Source organism: Martes martes (genome assembly GCF_963455335.1).
Source record: "Martes martes genome assembly, chromosome: 1".
NCBI classification, from domain to species: Eukaryota; Metazoa; Chordata; class Mammalia; order Carnivora; family Mustelidae; genus Martes; species Martes martes.
This window is the reverse complement of record NC_137888.1, coordinates 38,118,226-38,134,656: the sequence shown is the minus strand read 5'-3', so window position 1 is coordinate 38,134,656 and position 16,431 is coordinate 38,118,226. Positions and strand designations below refer to the sequence as shown.

At 33.3% G+C, this 16,431-nt stretch overlaps 1 protein-coding gene across 7 annotated transcripts in view; it reads right to left on the bottom strand.

The window, feature by feature from the left end:
- CADM2 (cell adhesion molecule 2) overlaps positions 1 to 16,431 on the bottom strand; it is a gene marked incomplete at both ends in the record, with an annotated part of 1,059,071 nt that overhangs the window by 90,705 nt on the left and 951,935 nt on the right. For all 7 annotated transcript variants that reach the window (XM_080813985.1, XM_080813987.1, XM_080813989.1 and 4 more), the window contains one exon: positions 400 to 578. In XM_080813985.1, coding sequence (XP_080670111.1) covers positions 400 to 578 — 179 coding nt within the window. The remainder of the gene's footprint in view (positions 1 to 399; positions 579 to 16,431) is intronic.

Below are 16,431 nucleotides of genomic sequence, written 5' to 3'. Positions count from 1 at the left end.
CATTCTTTGTGAAACCAGCTATAGTGATAATAAAGTATATTTTTATGAAATTACAACCAAAACTAACTTAAAGTAAATATAACTTTCATGATTATGATTTATAACTAAAAGCATTTATTTGCAAAATTCAAAGAAAACCATTATTATTTACTAGTCACTACCAAAACTTATATAATTGCAATAAAGAAAACCTTTTACAAAAATAATTTTTATTTTTAGTGTATGTCATAAATTTATTAGTTTGACTTGGAACATATTGTGAATCTTTTATGAAAAGTCCTTCTGAAAGAAAAAGAAAGCCCGTTTAAAATTGTGTTTATTATTCTAAAGACTGAAAAATTTAAAGTTTTTCAGGTCATTCATTTCTTTCACATACACTGATATCAAAAAAGTACTCACCGTGTACAATGAGAACATACTCTGCACTGCTTTGGCCGATGGTGTTCGTGGCTTCACATCGATATGTACCATTATCCGTTTTGTTCAGGAAAAGAATGTTTAACTCCCTACCACTCACAACCATTCGGTCAGGATCTGGCAATTCTCCACCGTCCTTTGTCCACAAAACAGGTTCTGGCCTATTGGATTTAAATATGCACATAGATATGAAAATGAGAAATTTTTCATATTATGTGAAGTATATAAATCAAGCAATTTACAAATATTTAACAATCATTTTGTGCACATCCATATGCTACTTTCTATAAGGTACCAAACAACCACCATGCTCTCACTTAGGAGATTTGGAGATATGGCAAATATAATTTAATTCTATTCTGTTAAACTAAGCAGGCATGTATTAACGAACTAATTTGCTAAGTCATTAGAGCAATCCTATGGCCTCGATCCTGATGTGAATTGTTCATACCTGCTATTTCTGGAGGATGGCTTTGGGGCTTTGGAGCAGCCTTTTCCAGAAGTACTTGGAGTTACGCCTTTACACTTGAGGCTACTACCACTGTGACAGTTTTGCTTGAAACCATCTGAAGCTATTTCCCTTCACCTTTCCTGCTTTTCTCACCCCCTACAGGTTTTTCCTTGAAGGTCTCTCTTTTAGTCTCCTAGTTGTAGAGATAAAATTGACAACTAACACTGTGGTGTACAATGGAATGATTTGATAAATGTATATATTACAAATGTATATATTGCAAAGTAATTATCACAATTGCTTTAGTTAACATTGATCACCTCACATAGTTATATTTTCTCTTGTGATGAAACTTTAAAGATCTACTTTCTTAGCAACATTCAAATAAACAATACAACATTGTTAATTATAGTCAGCGTGCTATACATTACATCCCCAGAAATTATTTATCTTAGAACTGGAAATCTGTACTACATTCACCCATTTCTCCCACTACTCTATCCCCTGTTTCTGGACACTTTCACTTGACATTACATGGGAAGTCTTAGAGCAATTAAACAGGAAAAAAAAAATGATAAAGAGCTTGTACAACTGAGTAGCCAAAAAAATGATCCAACTAAAAAAATTGCAGATGAATTGAATAAATATTCTTCCAAAGAAGACATTCAAGTGGCTAACAATTATAGAAAAAAATGTTCAACATCACTCATCATTGGATAAATGCAAATCAAAACCATAATGCAATATTACATCATACCTGTTAGATGCCTATCATTAAAAAGTCTAAAAATAACAAGTGTTAGGGAAGACATGGAGAAAAGGGAACACTTCCACACTGTGGGTGGAAATATAAATTGGTGCAGCCATTTTGGAAAATGGTATGAAGTTTCCTCAGAATATTAAAAATACAACTACCATTTGATCCAGCAATTCCATTTTTGGGTAAATATCCAAAGGAAACAAAATCACTATTTTGAAAAGATATCTACATCCCATGTTCACTGCAGCATTGTTTTAAAAGCCCACACATGCAAAGAACCCATGTCCATCAATGGATGAAAAGATAAAGAAAATACATTCTAAATATAATGCAATATTATTCAGCCATTGAAAAAAGGAAAACTTGCTATATGAGACAACATGGGTGGAACTTGAGAGCATTAGGCTAAGTGACACAACGAGACAGAGAAAGACAAATACTGTATGATCATACTTATATGTGGAACCTAAAGAAAACTTTTATGAACTTGTGGAAACTGGTAGTTCTCTTTTAATTAAATTCTTGCAAAGAATTCTCATCACAAAACCTGTTTGCGGGGAGGAAAGGATAAATGAACCATGGACATCTGTCTTCCAATATTTTACATACTTTTGTAATTATAAATTATAGGAATAGTTAATAATACCTACTGCCATGGGTTGATATGATAATTATCCTAGATGTGTTACTAATATCTTCTATACTTCTCACAAGGATACTTCTGATATCATTTTAAAAAATTTAATGCATGTAAGAATGTTGATGATCAGAGACGTATCCAAACATTGGTCTTACTCTGTAGTTAATGCTTTGTCCACTACCTCTTGCTTACTAACATGATAAATAATTTCCAACTTCTTTTATGTCAAATTTTCTATTTTAACATGATTTTATCATGTTAGAAAATATTTTTGAAATAAGCTTAATTATTTCTTGATTTTTTGGGGAAACATTTCTCTTCCATTTTGTTATTGCAAAGACAATGAGAACATATATCTTGATTAATGAATTATGACACCTTTTCTAATTCAGAGAATATGTTTTTCTGAAAAAAATTTGAAGTGGCAAAAGATGTGAACCAAATAATAAAAAAACAGGAAATAGTATCAAAACAAGCAGATCAGCAATGTGATGAAAGAATCATTTAGTTTAAGTAATGAGACATTTGGGAGAGAACAAAGAGAAGAAAACAAGGACTGTATCCATGAAAATTCTGAAAGGGCATTTTATGCGGAAAAAAAGAAACAAAGAAATTAGTTATCTAAAAATATTGGAAAATAAAATAATTTATATTATCCAATTATATAGACGACTCACTCTCATAGTATATTTAATAAAATATAAACCATTAATATTTCTCAACTTGCATCATGTACCCCACATCAGCTAGCTGCTCTTTGAATTTACTAATTCTTATGTTAAAACTGAGAGCCTAGATAATCTTGAAACTTACACATCCTTAATATCCTTTGAAGAGGCAAAACTATGACTTACTGCATATAATTGAAATATTAGAATGTGTGTCCTTTCTACAAAGTCACATAAGGCCAACATTAAAATAACAGTTATATTAAGGATGACTTGAATTTTAAAAGATTCATCCTTAAGATACTACTCAACAGATGTATTTCATTAAGAGGCAATACTTTCTGAATGTATAAGTAAAAAAATTTTTTTTAAATTTTATTTATTTATTTGACAGGAAGAGATCACAAGTAGGCAGCGAGGCAGGCAGAGAGCAGGGAGGAAGCAGTTTCCCCCCTGAGCAGGGAGCCCGATGTGGGGCTCGATCCCAGGACCCCAGGATCATGATCCGAGCCGAAGGCAGAGGCCTTAACCCACTGAGCCACCCCGTGCCCCATAAGTAAAAAATTTTAAACATACACAGATATAACTGTATATCTCTATCTATGCATTTTCATACACTCAAAATTATACCTCCCAAATCCAAACTGTCATAACTTTTCTCTGCTTGTGTTCATAAGATTTCAGTCACATCTTAAAGTATATGGCCCTGTAATCATATAAGTAAATTTAGATATGTATTTTTGAGTTGTATACACAGAAATGAAGTTAGAGATCTAGATAAATTATTTAAGCTACCAGTCTGTATTTAAAAAGAATGTTTTCTAAAACATAATTCTCTTTTCTAGGAAATAATGGAAAAAATACCTGCAGAAATGGTTCAGAGGAGATTACAGAAGTGTAAGTCACTACTGACACTGAATATTACAGGATCCTTGATCCTACTCTGTATGGTAAATCTTCAAGGTGGCAAAAAAAATTAGCGCCATAAGACGCAATTTTAATGAAATGGAGGTTAGAGTTTATACATCGATTAAAAATACCCTACACATATTCCAATTAGTACTTAAAATGTTCAAGCTTCTTAATATCACCATAAAAATATTAAGTGGTTTAGCAAGTCTTGATACAATTTGTGTTTCATCTTAATAAAGAGGGCCCCTAGGCTTTCTCTAATTGGAACCCAGAAATGATTGAGTTTCTTGCTGCAAATGAATAACAATCTTCCCTGCTGTTCAGGCAACCAAAGGAGATCATTTAAAAAGTGGTTCCAGTCTATAGTTTCTATGTGATAAGGCTGAAAAAGAGTAGGAGCTAGATACCAGGAGTAACAGGACACTGACACAGCATCAGGCATGAGATAACGCTATATAACTCCATAGTGAGAACATTAATATGGTCAATCCAGTTTCCCCTTTAAAAGCCCAGATAATTAGAATTTGGAAATCTTCCGTATGAGATAACATTTGATTTATGTTTCTGTCTACCAGACAGAAAGGGCTAAAAAGACTTTTTTTTCCCCCTTATGCACCTGATGACATTTTGTGGCTATTTCTTCATAGGATAATGGAAAACAACAACAAAAAAATTTTTAAAAAAGTGAAAGAAGAAACCAAACATGTGTGTACATTTATTCTCTTATATTCTAAGGTCTTGGTGGGATTGTTTTACCTTAACAGATTTTTAGAAAAAAAAATTATTAACCTCATATTTTGTTTTCTCTGTATCTAATGAGAAATTCTCTGATATCTTTAATAACTCCTTATTTATAAATTAGTGTTAGAAGGAATTGCCACAACTCTCTTGGGTTAGCAGGCTATTTAATATCTTGAGCTGGATACAAACCTGTTTACTCATTTCCACTGAAACTCTTTGTTTGGTCTTTGGGGCACTTATTCTGAAAAGTTATACCATAAGAACAGTCCCTCTAATTCTTCCAACTGTATATGGGATCCTTACTCCCTAGATATTGATGCCAATGGAATCTTGCTTTGCCTTCTTATATCTCATCCTCTTTAGACTCTTGCTCGAGAAGAAGAATAAAGAATAAGCAGTTCAGTTATGGAAAAATAAGCGTCATAATACAGATCTCCTAAAAAAGAGGTCTGGTGTCCTTGCAGAAGTAAACATGAGTAAAAGATCTTCCAAACTGTGGAATGGAAACACTCTCCAGTATCTTCCTTTTCCCAAATGGCTATATCCCCTTGGAGTTCTACAGTGCCTTTTCCTTCACAAGCACAGTACATGTTGGGTTCTAACATTAAAATTAGTCTTATGAAAACGAAACTTACTTTTCCTAAATGAAAGAAAAATAATAAGTAGCTGTAGTAGCATTCAAGTAAACACCTCATTCTGGCTCAAAGAAAAGAGAAAGAAACTTGCAAATGCACATATCTTATATTTCTTTCATTCAAGACAAAGCAGGAACTTATAGTTAATGACTTGATGTCTTATGCACTTATAAATGTATGGCACATGAAGATGATTACTACCTTTATTTCAGTTTAAAAATTTCCAGGTGATAGATATGATTGAAGATTTAATACTAGGGAGATTTTTAAGCCCAATCCTCCTCTATTTCCTGTAATGGTTTCACTCTACAGTGGAAGAACGTGGTAGAAGCTATATAAACATCTCGATCCATTTTTCTGCTTGAAGCAAAATTATACTGAAGAAATTATACTGAAGAGTCTATGTATAAAATTGTGTTCATGCTATCAAATTTTTAGAAAAGCAGAGGGAGAGAAATTAAATTCAAATTGACAAGTGAGTTTGACATTCAGTTCAATTAAAAAATTTTAAATTTATTGGGTTCTGGGAAGAAGGATTATGAGAGATTCTAGCCTTGGCCATTCTTCATTGGGTGGATTGAAATTGCATCCACAAGCCACAGCCCAGACATTGCCAACCAAGTGAGGTAGAAGGAAAAAAGAGAAGAGGAAGAAAAAAAAAAAAAAAAAATAGAAGCTGGTATTGTTTGCTCCTTTTCTTAAAAACTCAAATATAGGGGGGCACCTGGGCGGCTCAGCGGGTTAAGCTTCTGCCTTCAGCTCAGGTCGTGATCTCAGGGTCCTGGGATCAAGCCCCGCATCGGGCTCTCTGCTAAGCGGGGAGCCTTCTTCCCTCCCTCTCTGCCTACTTGTGATCTCTCTCTCTGTGTCAAATAAATAAATAAAACCTTAAAAAAAAAAACCTCAAATATAAATACAAAGCAAGTTCAAGGTGTAGCCTTTCTTAAACTAATGCAACCAATTTAAAATATAATTTTGTAAGGAGTCTCTGTTGGAAGAAAGTGATGTGGCTGCTACACAGGAAAATATAAAGAGATTACGTGTGGAGCTACTTATTACATTGACCACTTTAAATATAAAAATACACAAAAGGTTATTTGGCTATTGAAGATCAAATGAGAGTTTTCTGAAAACAGTTGTGTAAATAATAGTCTACACATATTTCAAATCAAATTCTTAATTATTGTAAAATGTTGATCTAGGACCTTGGAGAATTCATCAAGCTGAGCTTTTTCCTCAAATCTGACTGTTGTGCAACTTAATTGTGATAAAATTTTCTTTGGTTTTATTTGCAATACGGATTTCATGCTTTATATGGAAGCAGTTTTTAAAACATCAAGTAACTTTTACTATTATCCAAATTAACTTTGAATATTTTCCTTATTACAGTTGAAGTTCATTTTAAAACATGATCAATGAAACAGTTATGTGTCTGTCTTTATAGATACAGTTCTGCTCAAAGGAAAACAAAACTTCAGAAATATTTATAGTAGTCCTCAATGAGTTTCGATGAGTTTAATTAGCAGAAAATGTTCTACTCTTACACTTGTAATCTTAAGACAGGTGAAAGCTCAATGAAGATTTTTGTTATTGTTTAAGTATGCCTATGTACTCTTGACTAGGTACTTCATAAGTTTACACAATTATTACCTAACAACTATCAATAAAAAAATGTGTATAAGTTTTTGAACCAGAAATTATGAGGGATATGAGGAAAATAAACATCTTCTCTCTGTGATATTATATTTTTGTAGTTTATATAAGATATATGTCATCAACCATAACACGCAGGACATGGTAAGTGGCAGAACTGAGTTATAAAGCATAAAAATTCACATACTTATATTAGGGACATTAGAACAGGCTTTATGAAAGCTATAACTCTCGATTGATATCTTTAACTGTGGCAGGATTTTGAATGGTAGAAATGGACAATGCCAACTCGAGAGAATTTAGGACCCTGAGTACGATGCTTGCTCTCATATTATTATGAGAAGCCATATTATTGAAAAGATGAATTTAAGTACAGCAAGGACCAAGAAAAGAGAACAGTGTCAATAATAGGTGATATCGTGATTAATTAAGATAACAAATTATGAAAGGGCAAAGTTAATGACTTGTGGTAGGATAACTGAGTTGGGAATAATAACATCAAAAGTCAGGAAGTAAGTTCTAACAGGATTAGATATGCTCATCAGGAACTTAGTCCAAGACAGTTTATAAGAAAAAAGTGAAGATGAAAAGTATTATTTTAATGTTAGACCAAAAGACTGATGATGTCATTTATATGGAAGAGAGAATAAAATGTGGTGGAGAACATTCTGGTCATAAAGACAACCATGAACAAAAGCAAAGAAATGGAAAGGTTTGGGTTACAAACATGAGGAAAAAAGTAAAAAAAAAAAAAAATTAAATTAAAAAATGTGTACATTTTTTAGCCTGGAACTCAAACCTGGCCTTGGGTTCCAGGTTAAAATATTCAGAGAGTTAGGAAAAACAAATATACTTTGCTAAGTTTTTTAAGAAGTGAGTATTACTGTTCACAATTTCTTTTAAGTATAGCAATGTGAAATATCTGAAAAAAGAAGTTTCAATAAAGAGACCATCTACAGAGTTCTTAAGAGAGAAAGCCAGGTCTTACATAAAGTTGGAGTAATACAGGAAAGCGGAAAAAAAAAAAAAAAAACAACAAGATAATAGAATAGCACTTGGGAAAGTAAATACAATTTTTGGACCCAGAAAATGTATGGTGTTCATGAAGAGAGAGAGAGGGGCTGTTCTCATTATGCTGTCCAGTTTATATAATAGGAAAACAATCTCAGTCTTTTTTTTTTTTTTTAAAGATTTTATTTATTTATCTGACAGATAGAGATCACAAGTAGGCAGAGAGAGAGAGAGGAGGAAGCAGGCTGCCTACTGAGCACAGACCAGAGAGCCTGATGCGCCCCCAGGATCCTGGGATCATGACCCGGGACGAAGGCAGAGGCTTTAACCCACTGAGCCACCCAGGCGCCCCCAAACAATCTCAGTCTTAAATAAGAAAACTAACAATGCAAAACCAACATACCACCAACCATCCAACCAAGTAAACAAATAAATGTACAAACAAAATTTAAAAAAAAATTGAGGTATAGTAGATAAGGAAAGTGGATGATTTTACTTCAAGAGCTAGAAGAAGATCAAGAAATATATCTTTATTCAGCAATAAGGAAATGAGAAATCAGAAGTCAGGGCTGAGGACAGAACTGGACTCTTTTAGAGAGATTCTGGAGTCAAGCAAATGCCCAAGCTCCAAAAGGAACACAAAAGGATAGATTACTGGACATTGTGGAACATTTTCATTTAAGGGATGAGAAAAGAGAGAGATTGAAGCCCAAGAGGTCTGAGAGAAGGCAAAAGAGAATAATGCCATATGAACAAGAAAGAATTTCCTCAAAAATGTATTGACTTAAACATTTACATTTCTAACCCATCCTATACCTTGACCTCTCAGTTCCCTCATATTTGGTAATTATTTTGTTGGTCTTCCCTCAGTCATGATCACACACCAAACTTTGTCATCATCATTAACTCACTACTATAAAACTGAAAAAGTTCAATTTTTTTCAATCATAACCTCCCATCTTCTCAGTACACTGTTCTAGTATGCATCAAAATCCTAACTAATAAACCCATCATTTACTTCTATTCTTCAATTTCCCTCTACCTTTAGTTCTCTCTTTAACAAGACTTTTTATTTTATTTTATTTATTTGATAGAAAGAGAGAGAGTGAGGGAGAGGGAGAGGGACAGAGAATCTGAAGCAGACTTCATGCTGAGCACAGAGCCTGATGCAGGGCTCAATCCCACAACTGCAGGATCATGACCTGAGCCAACCCAGGAGGTAGATGCTTAACCAACTGAGGTACCCAGGCACCCCTCTTTAACCAGTCTTAAAGGCAATCAAATTTTTTTTTCTTTTTCCCACCATTTTGCTTATCTGGTTAATTCCCAGCCCTGAGGAACACAACCTTTCTGTCTTCTCTTTATTAGAAAATCAAAAGAAAGTGAAGAAAAAAAATGAGGAGAGGGTAAATGTTTTATTTGCTTACACACTGTTCTTGAAGTCATTATGCAAGAATAAGCATGAAGAGCAATGAGAAAAACAATTTTATTTTATTTTTTTGAGAAAAACAGTTTTAAAGCCAAAGTAAATATTATTACTATGTCTTTGAATATTTCATGTATCTAAAAAGTTTGAAGTTTATTTCTCTGATCTGTGGAAATATGCCTCATGTAGCATTATAAAATTTATTTAGAATATATGATTATATCTACACATTTCTGCCTTCTAGAACTCTTCAACATAATATTGAAAACATGTATTTTATATATTGATACAGCTAGTATTAGCATTTGTTAAGTTGGCTCTGCCCTAACATTTCAAATATTTAGGGCTAAAACAGTACAGTAAGAAAAGAGAAAAAAAAGGAAGGAGGGGCTTGAGGAAATTACCCAGATGAAGGAATTATTAAACAATTTCTCTTTTAAATACATAATTTCTTCATGTATTTCTAGCCTGTTGCAGTTATTCGTCCTGACTCATCTAATAAGTATGTCTGTGCATTTTGTATGAGAAAAAAAAAAAAAAGAGTAGAATGGTTCCTTAGCCTCTTTTTCTCACTAGTCCCCATGCCCTTTTGTGTTTAGTGGATTCAGGACATGCTCTTCAATCATGTGTTTTATCATAGCAATTTTTAGAGGTTAGCTTTTGCTCAGCTTAGGTATGATATTTCCCATATCTGCACAGTTGTTTTTTTTTTTTTTTTCCTTTACGTAAAAAAACTACATGCAGTTTGAGAATCTCAATGATTCGTATTTAAAGGCTCCACGGTGAAAGCCCCAAACTCAAATATCACCGTAAGTACTTCTGTCTGATAGGGTCAAAGGTGTTAAGGTGGTAATAAATGAAGTCAGTTTGAAGTGGAAAATTCAAGCCTACTTATTCCATTAAATTGTAAGTTGACACTCTGATTTTGAATCTACCTACTCACTCATGTAAACTCCTGAAATCAACTACTACACTAGTGTGGTGTCAAGTAGAAGTCTCATTACATTAAAGATTAGATTTAGAAGGGACAATAACATCAGTGTTAAGTTCATCATTATGTTTAAAACCTCAATAGCAAATAAGAAAAGGACTTCTTCTATCCTGATTAATCTGAGCATATGCTACTTGATTCTGTTTTTTTAAGGTACTTCTTGCCTCCAAGTTTAGAAACTTGTAGTTGAAACAGAAAATAACCAATATGCAAGAGGTAAGTGCTCTTTAGAAGCTTTGAAAATAATGGCCTTTTTGAGAGTGCCTGTGAAATCCTGGACCACTTTTTACTGAAAAGATAGTGTTCGTTGATGATTATTTTAACACTTTTGAGAAACAATGTAGTCATACTACAAACTGTATAATTCCAGACAATTTATGGGACAACAAATAGAATATTATCCCTAGAAAAGAAAGGATTGTTATGATCCTGAAGGAGTGACAGATTTTAGCACTGAAGGAAAAATATTCGAAATTGTGACAAATACTTGAGATAATCTCTCAAGGGCTTTGTGCAAAAGCAAAACAATTACCCATGCCTTATCTATACTTAACTTTTCTTTTCCTTGGTAAATAAAAAATATTAATTCCTGGTTAAAAGATCAAGAAATCTTAAGTAACCTAAGCAGTAATAAGTGCCTCTGTGTATATACATAAAGCTTAAAATCTCTATGGTATATTTAAAAACGATTTTGCTCAAGAAAATATTTTCAATTTATTTGAAACTTAGTCACTTCTGAAAACTTCCCTTGACTAAGCTAGACTTTGGAACATTTTCACTTTTCTTTAAATCAAGAATTTCTGAGTATAAATTTTTCAGAATCTGCCACTGTATCAATCTATGTGCATCATAAGGACAATTTGATGCCATATAAATTGTATCTACAAGCATCTTAATCAGATGCCTGAGAACCATTAAGTTCAAGCGGGCATTGCAATGATGTAGTCCTATATCCCATGTATGAGTTACTTTATAACCCATTACTTATACTACTATAAAATAATGCTAATTTGTAAGAGCTATTATTTATGAATATTTATATTAAACACCATGTTACTACTATAGAGCTGCTTCTGTTCCATGACTTGTTTCTTTTCTGGTATTAAAACAAATGATCTTAGAAAAGTAAAAGTAAAATGCACATCATTTATCTGGTAGCTGGGGAATTAGATGCTCCATATAAGTCAATGCTGAAGATGATTGAAATTTAAGGCATAAAAATGTGAAAGTATATTTTGATCATTTGAATGAAACCCTTCTCAAAAGCTCAAACTTATCTGGATTATTTAAAATAACATTCTTAGTGGCTTTTGATTATTTTTTTGGAGCTCAGACCTCTTCAGTCTGAACATGTATTTTTGTATACTGATGGTTTTAGAGGGACTGAAATGATTAAGACTTCAGCTTCACCACAGCTGGTGTTAATGCAATGATTTTCAAACCTTTTGAGGTGTGATCTATAGAGAATCACATTTTATAACCTTACATAGTGCACAAACCCATACAGGAAATGAAAGCTTGCTCTTTGTAAGGCACTGTGACATTGTCTTTCCTTTTTCTTCTATATTTCTCTATGTTTTCCTTTCTAATTCTATTATTTTCTATTTTATTTTTGGCTCTTAAAAGGAATCTGCTAATTGATCTTACAAATCATTAATTAACCACAGCCAGCAATTTGAAAAACACTGACCCACAGTGAGAATTCCTATGCCCTATAGGTCTCTTTGTCCTTGTCTACAAAGCGATTATATTTTTAATCTTGCTTTTATATGGGCACTTTGAATATGGAAAAGATGAGACTTTAGATAGGAAAGGAATAGGGGCCCCAACTAGGCTCTGAGGGTATTTCAGGTATATAGACAGAAAAAAAATAATAATAAAGATAAGGAAGAAAAAAAAATCAGAACCCCTGTCCCAACTGCTAGGGCTAAAATAGTTTTCTAATTATTACACTGTGGGGGTGCTGTGTGGCTCAGTTGGTTAAACTTCTGCCTTCTGCTCAGGTCATGATCCCAGGATCCTGGGATTGAGCCCCTTATCTGGCTTCCCGCTGATCGGGGAGCCTGCTTCTCCCTCTACCTCTGCTGCTCCCCCTGCTTGTGCTCTCTCTCTCTCTGTCAAATAAATAAAAAAAATCTTTTAAAATTAAAAAAAATTTACCCTGTGACCACAGAAAATACAAAATATCTACACACACACACACACACACACACGCACACACAAAATGATCAGGCCTCAAAGGAGAAATTAACTGTAAAGATTAACCAGACCTACATATCTACATATCAGAAGATCATAGATGTCACAAGAAATAAAGACTCACACATAATGTATCTCTCATGTCTAATTACAGAGCACTGATCTCACCACCAGCAAGTTTCCTGGTAAAGTCCTAACTAATAAAAGGCCAGAGATTAAAAGCCTTCATTGGCAACCTGGTTGGACCTGCTCTCACATCTGAGAGCTTTTTCTGCATTCTTTTTTTTTTCCTTATTATGTTATATTAATCACCATATAGTACATCATTAGTTTTTGATGTAGTGTTCCATGATTCATTGTTTGTGTATAACACCCAGTGCTCCATGCAATCCGTGCCCTCCTTAATACCCATCTGTATTCTTGCTTAATAAAATTCTATCACTTTGCTCATTCTCTTTTGTCCACAAGATTCATTCTTCAACTTCCTGAGACAAGAACTTCACAGTGTTCATCCCTGTACTTGTAATCTTGAGTGCTAGTGATGAAGTTCATCATAGAATGCCATTTCAGAAACATTCGCTTGCAACAAGTCATAATGTTGCTGTTCTTTTCTCCTATTTTTTATTTTGATTCTCTCTTCTTTTTTTCTTTTCTGGAAGTATCCCAAATATTTCTGGTACTCTAAATTTTCAAGAGTTGGGCTGTAAAGCCATTGGTAATTAGTGTTAGCTTCTTCCTATTGTAGTTAGAGACCACTATAAATGTTCATATTTTCTACAATTGAGGGCCTTGTTTGCCATTTAAATTTTTTCAAACTCTGAAGTTTAGGGGGCTTCTGTATAATTGAGGTTATATCTGAAAAAGTGAATCTATATACACTCCACATTGTAAAGATCTGTGTAATGCAAGAAAATGTCTTTAGATTAAGTATATGGCTTTCAGAGGAATAAGAATTTTCTTAGTTTAACTATTGCAGATGACATGATACTATATATTGAAAACCCTAAAGACTCTACCAAAAACTATTAGAACTAATAAATGAATTCAATAAAATTGCAGGATACACAATTATTTTGCATAAACCTGGCATTTATATACACCAATAATGAACTAATGGGAATATGAATTAAGAAAACAATTCCATTTATAATTGTATCAAAAAAACCCAAAAAACCTAAGTACAAGTTTCACTAAAAAGGTAAAAGACCTATACTCAGAAAACCTTAAGACACTGTTAAAAGAAATTGAAGATGATACAAGTGGAAGGATAGTCCATGCTCATGGCTTGAAAGAACTAATACTGTTAAAATGTCCATATTAGGGACGCCTGGGTGGCTCAGTTGGTTAAGCAGCTGCCTTCGGCTCAGGTCATGATCCCAGCGTCCTGGGATCGAGTCCCGCATCGGGCTCCTTGCTCCGCAGGGAGCCTGCTTCTCCCTCTGCCACTCTGTCTGCCTGTGCTCGCACTCTCTCTCTCTCTCTCTGACAAATAAATAAATAAAATCCTTTAAAAAAAAAAATGTCCATATTAACTCAGAGTAATCTATAGATTCAATGTAGTCATAATCAAAATACCAATAGCATTTTTCACAGAACTAGAACAAATAATACTAAAATTTATATGGAACCCCCCCCCCAAAAAAAAACAATTATCCAAAGCAATCTTGAGAAAGAAGTACAAGACTGGAAGTATCATATTCTTAGATTTGAAATTACCCTACAGAAATATAATAAACAAAACAGTACAGTACTGGCACAAAAACAGACACACAGATAAGTGGAACAGAATAAGGATCCTAGAAAGAAACCCAGCTTACCTGGTTAATCTATGACAGAGGAAGCAAGAATACCCAATGGGGGAAAAATAGTCTTTTAATAAGTGGTAGTGGGAAAACTGGTTGTCAGAGGGGAAAGGTGTGGGGGAATGGCAAAATTGGTGAAGGGGATTAAGCAGTACAAATTTCCAGTTATAAATAAAATAGTTATGGAATATAAAGTATGGTATGGGAAGTACAATAAATAATATTACAACTTTGTATAGTGTTAGATGGTAAGTACACTTTTTGTGTTGAGCATTTCATAATGTATATAAATAGCCAATCATTATGTTGTGTACCTGAAAATAACATAATGTTGTATGTCACCCATGCTGCAATTAGATAAATAAATAAATGAAATAAAAGAGTTTTACCATACAAATCAAATATGTGAATGAGCACTTATCTTCACAGAAGATAGATTTTATAAAACTAAAACATAATGAAAACTCATGAACTAATTAGCATATAGAAATTCTATTTGATAATGAATATTTGAAATTAATTTAGAATCTAACTGATAAAGTACGTATAGACTGCTTCTTAGTATCCTTTATAGAATGACTTTTTGTTTTTCTTTTTGTTAAGATTTTATTTATTTGAGAGAGAGAGAGAGAGAGAGAGAAAGAGAGAGCGTGAGAAGGGGGAGGGTAAGAGGGAGAAGCAGACTCCCTGCTGAGCAGGGACCCTTTTGCAGGACTCGATCCTGGGACTCCAAGATCATAACCTGAGCCAAAGGCAGTCGCTTAACCAACTGAGCCACCCAGGTGCCCCTAGAATGGCTTTTTATTTTCAAAGGAGAAAGATATTTATTATTCTACATTTCCCTCAAAAGGAGAAAGCTGATATTTTTCTGTGTTTTTGGATTTCTTGTCTCAAATATGCCCTTGTTACTCCAATAGTCTTTGGCCTATATATATATATATATATATATAATCAGTTGAATTATATAGATATAGATATAGATATAGATATACACATACACTTTAGAGACTATAGGCCAAAGATTATATATATATATAATATGTATATATATAATATATATATATTATATATATATATATATATATATATAATCAGTTGAATGGCAAAGACACCTTTGAAGAAGAGTTCTAAGGAGAATGAATTTATCACAACTGAAAAGTATTTCTAAAGGTTTATATTCCTCAAGTGTGAATATTTTGAATGGCTTGGATACTTTGCTGAGTTAAAAATAAAAAAATCTGCTTCACCATTAATTGAAATACCACCAAATACCTACAGTGATTCTGAATTAATTTTAGTTTCCACATTTTGTTTCCTTCATATATTATACAAAAGTCATAGTCAAAATATTTAACACAGGCACAGAATAATCTACTTCTTAGTTGACTGGTGACCACCAGAGGGGTAGATATTAGCTCTAACATTATGACATATATTACAGAAAAAAAAATTGCAAGGATAAAAGACAAGTCTTATTGAATAGCACTTGTTGATCAAAGGGTTAATATCTTCTTTAATTAAGGATGAGGTATAGTATTTCAGATTTTTTCATGTTAAGAGTGATTTTTGTTTCTATAATTTTCCTACAATTACCATTTTGATGACTTGTTTTTACATAAACATGCATGTAATGTTTATATATCTTTAAATAAAGAATAGATGCCAGGATGTAATCTCATATTTAATATATTAAAAAACACAGGGGTACCTGGGTGGCTCAGTGGGTTAAAGCCTCTGCCTTGGGCTCAGGTTATGATCTCAGGGTCATGGGATCAAGCCCCACATCGGGCTCTCTGCTTGGCAGGGAGCCTACTTTCCCCTCTCTCTCTGCCTGCCTCTCTGCCTACTTGTGATCTCTATCAAATAAATAAATAAAATCTTTAAAAAATACATTAAAAAACACAGATTTTTAAACCCACGTGTCCAAAAGTCCACATCTTGAAAATTTTGTCAACATATAAGACAGTGTCATTCCACAATGGTGTCTTAACCATAGTGAGACATTTTTGTGTTAGAGTTTCCTGCTGAACATTTACATAATCCCTCAAAATAATTGGCTTTTTGTTGTAAGAAAACTGCTTACCTAGAAATGTTCAAGAAATACATTTCCTCTATGGATCTATAA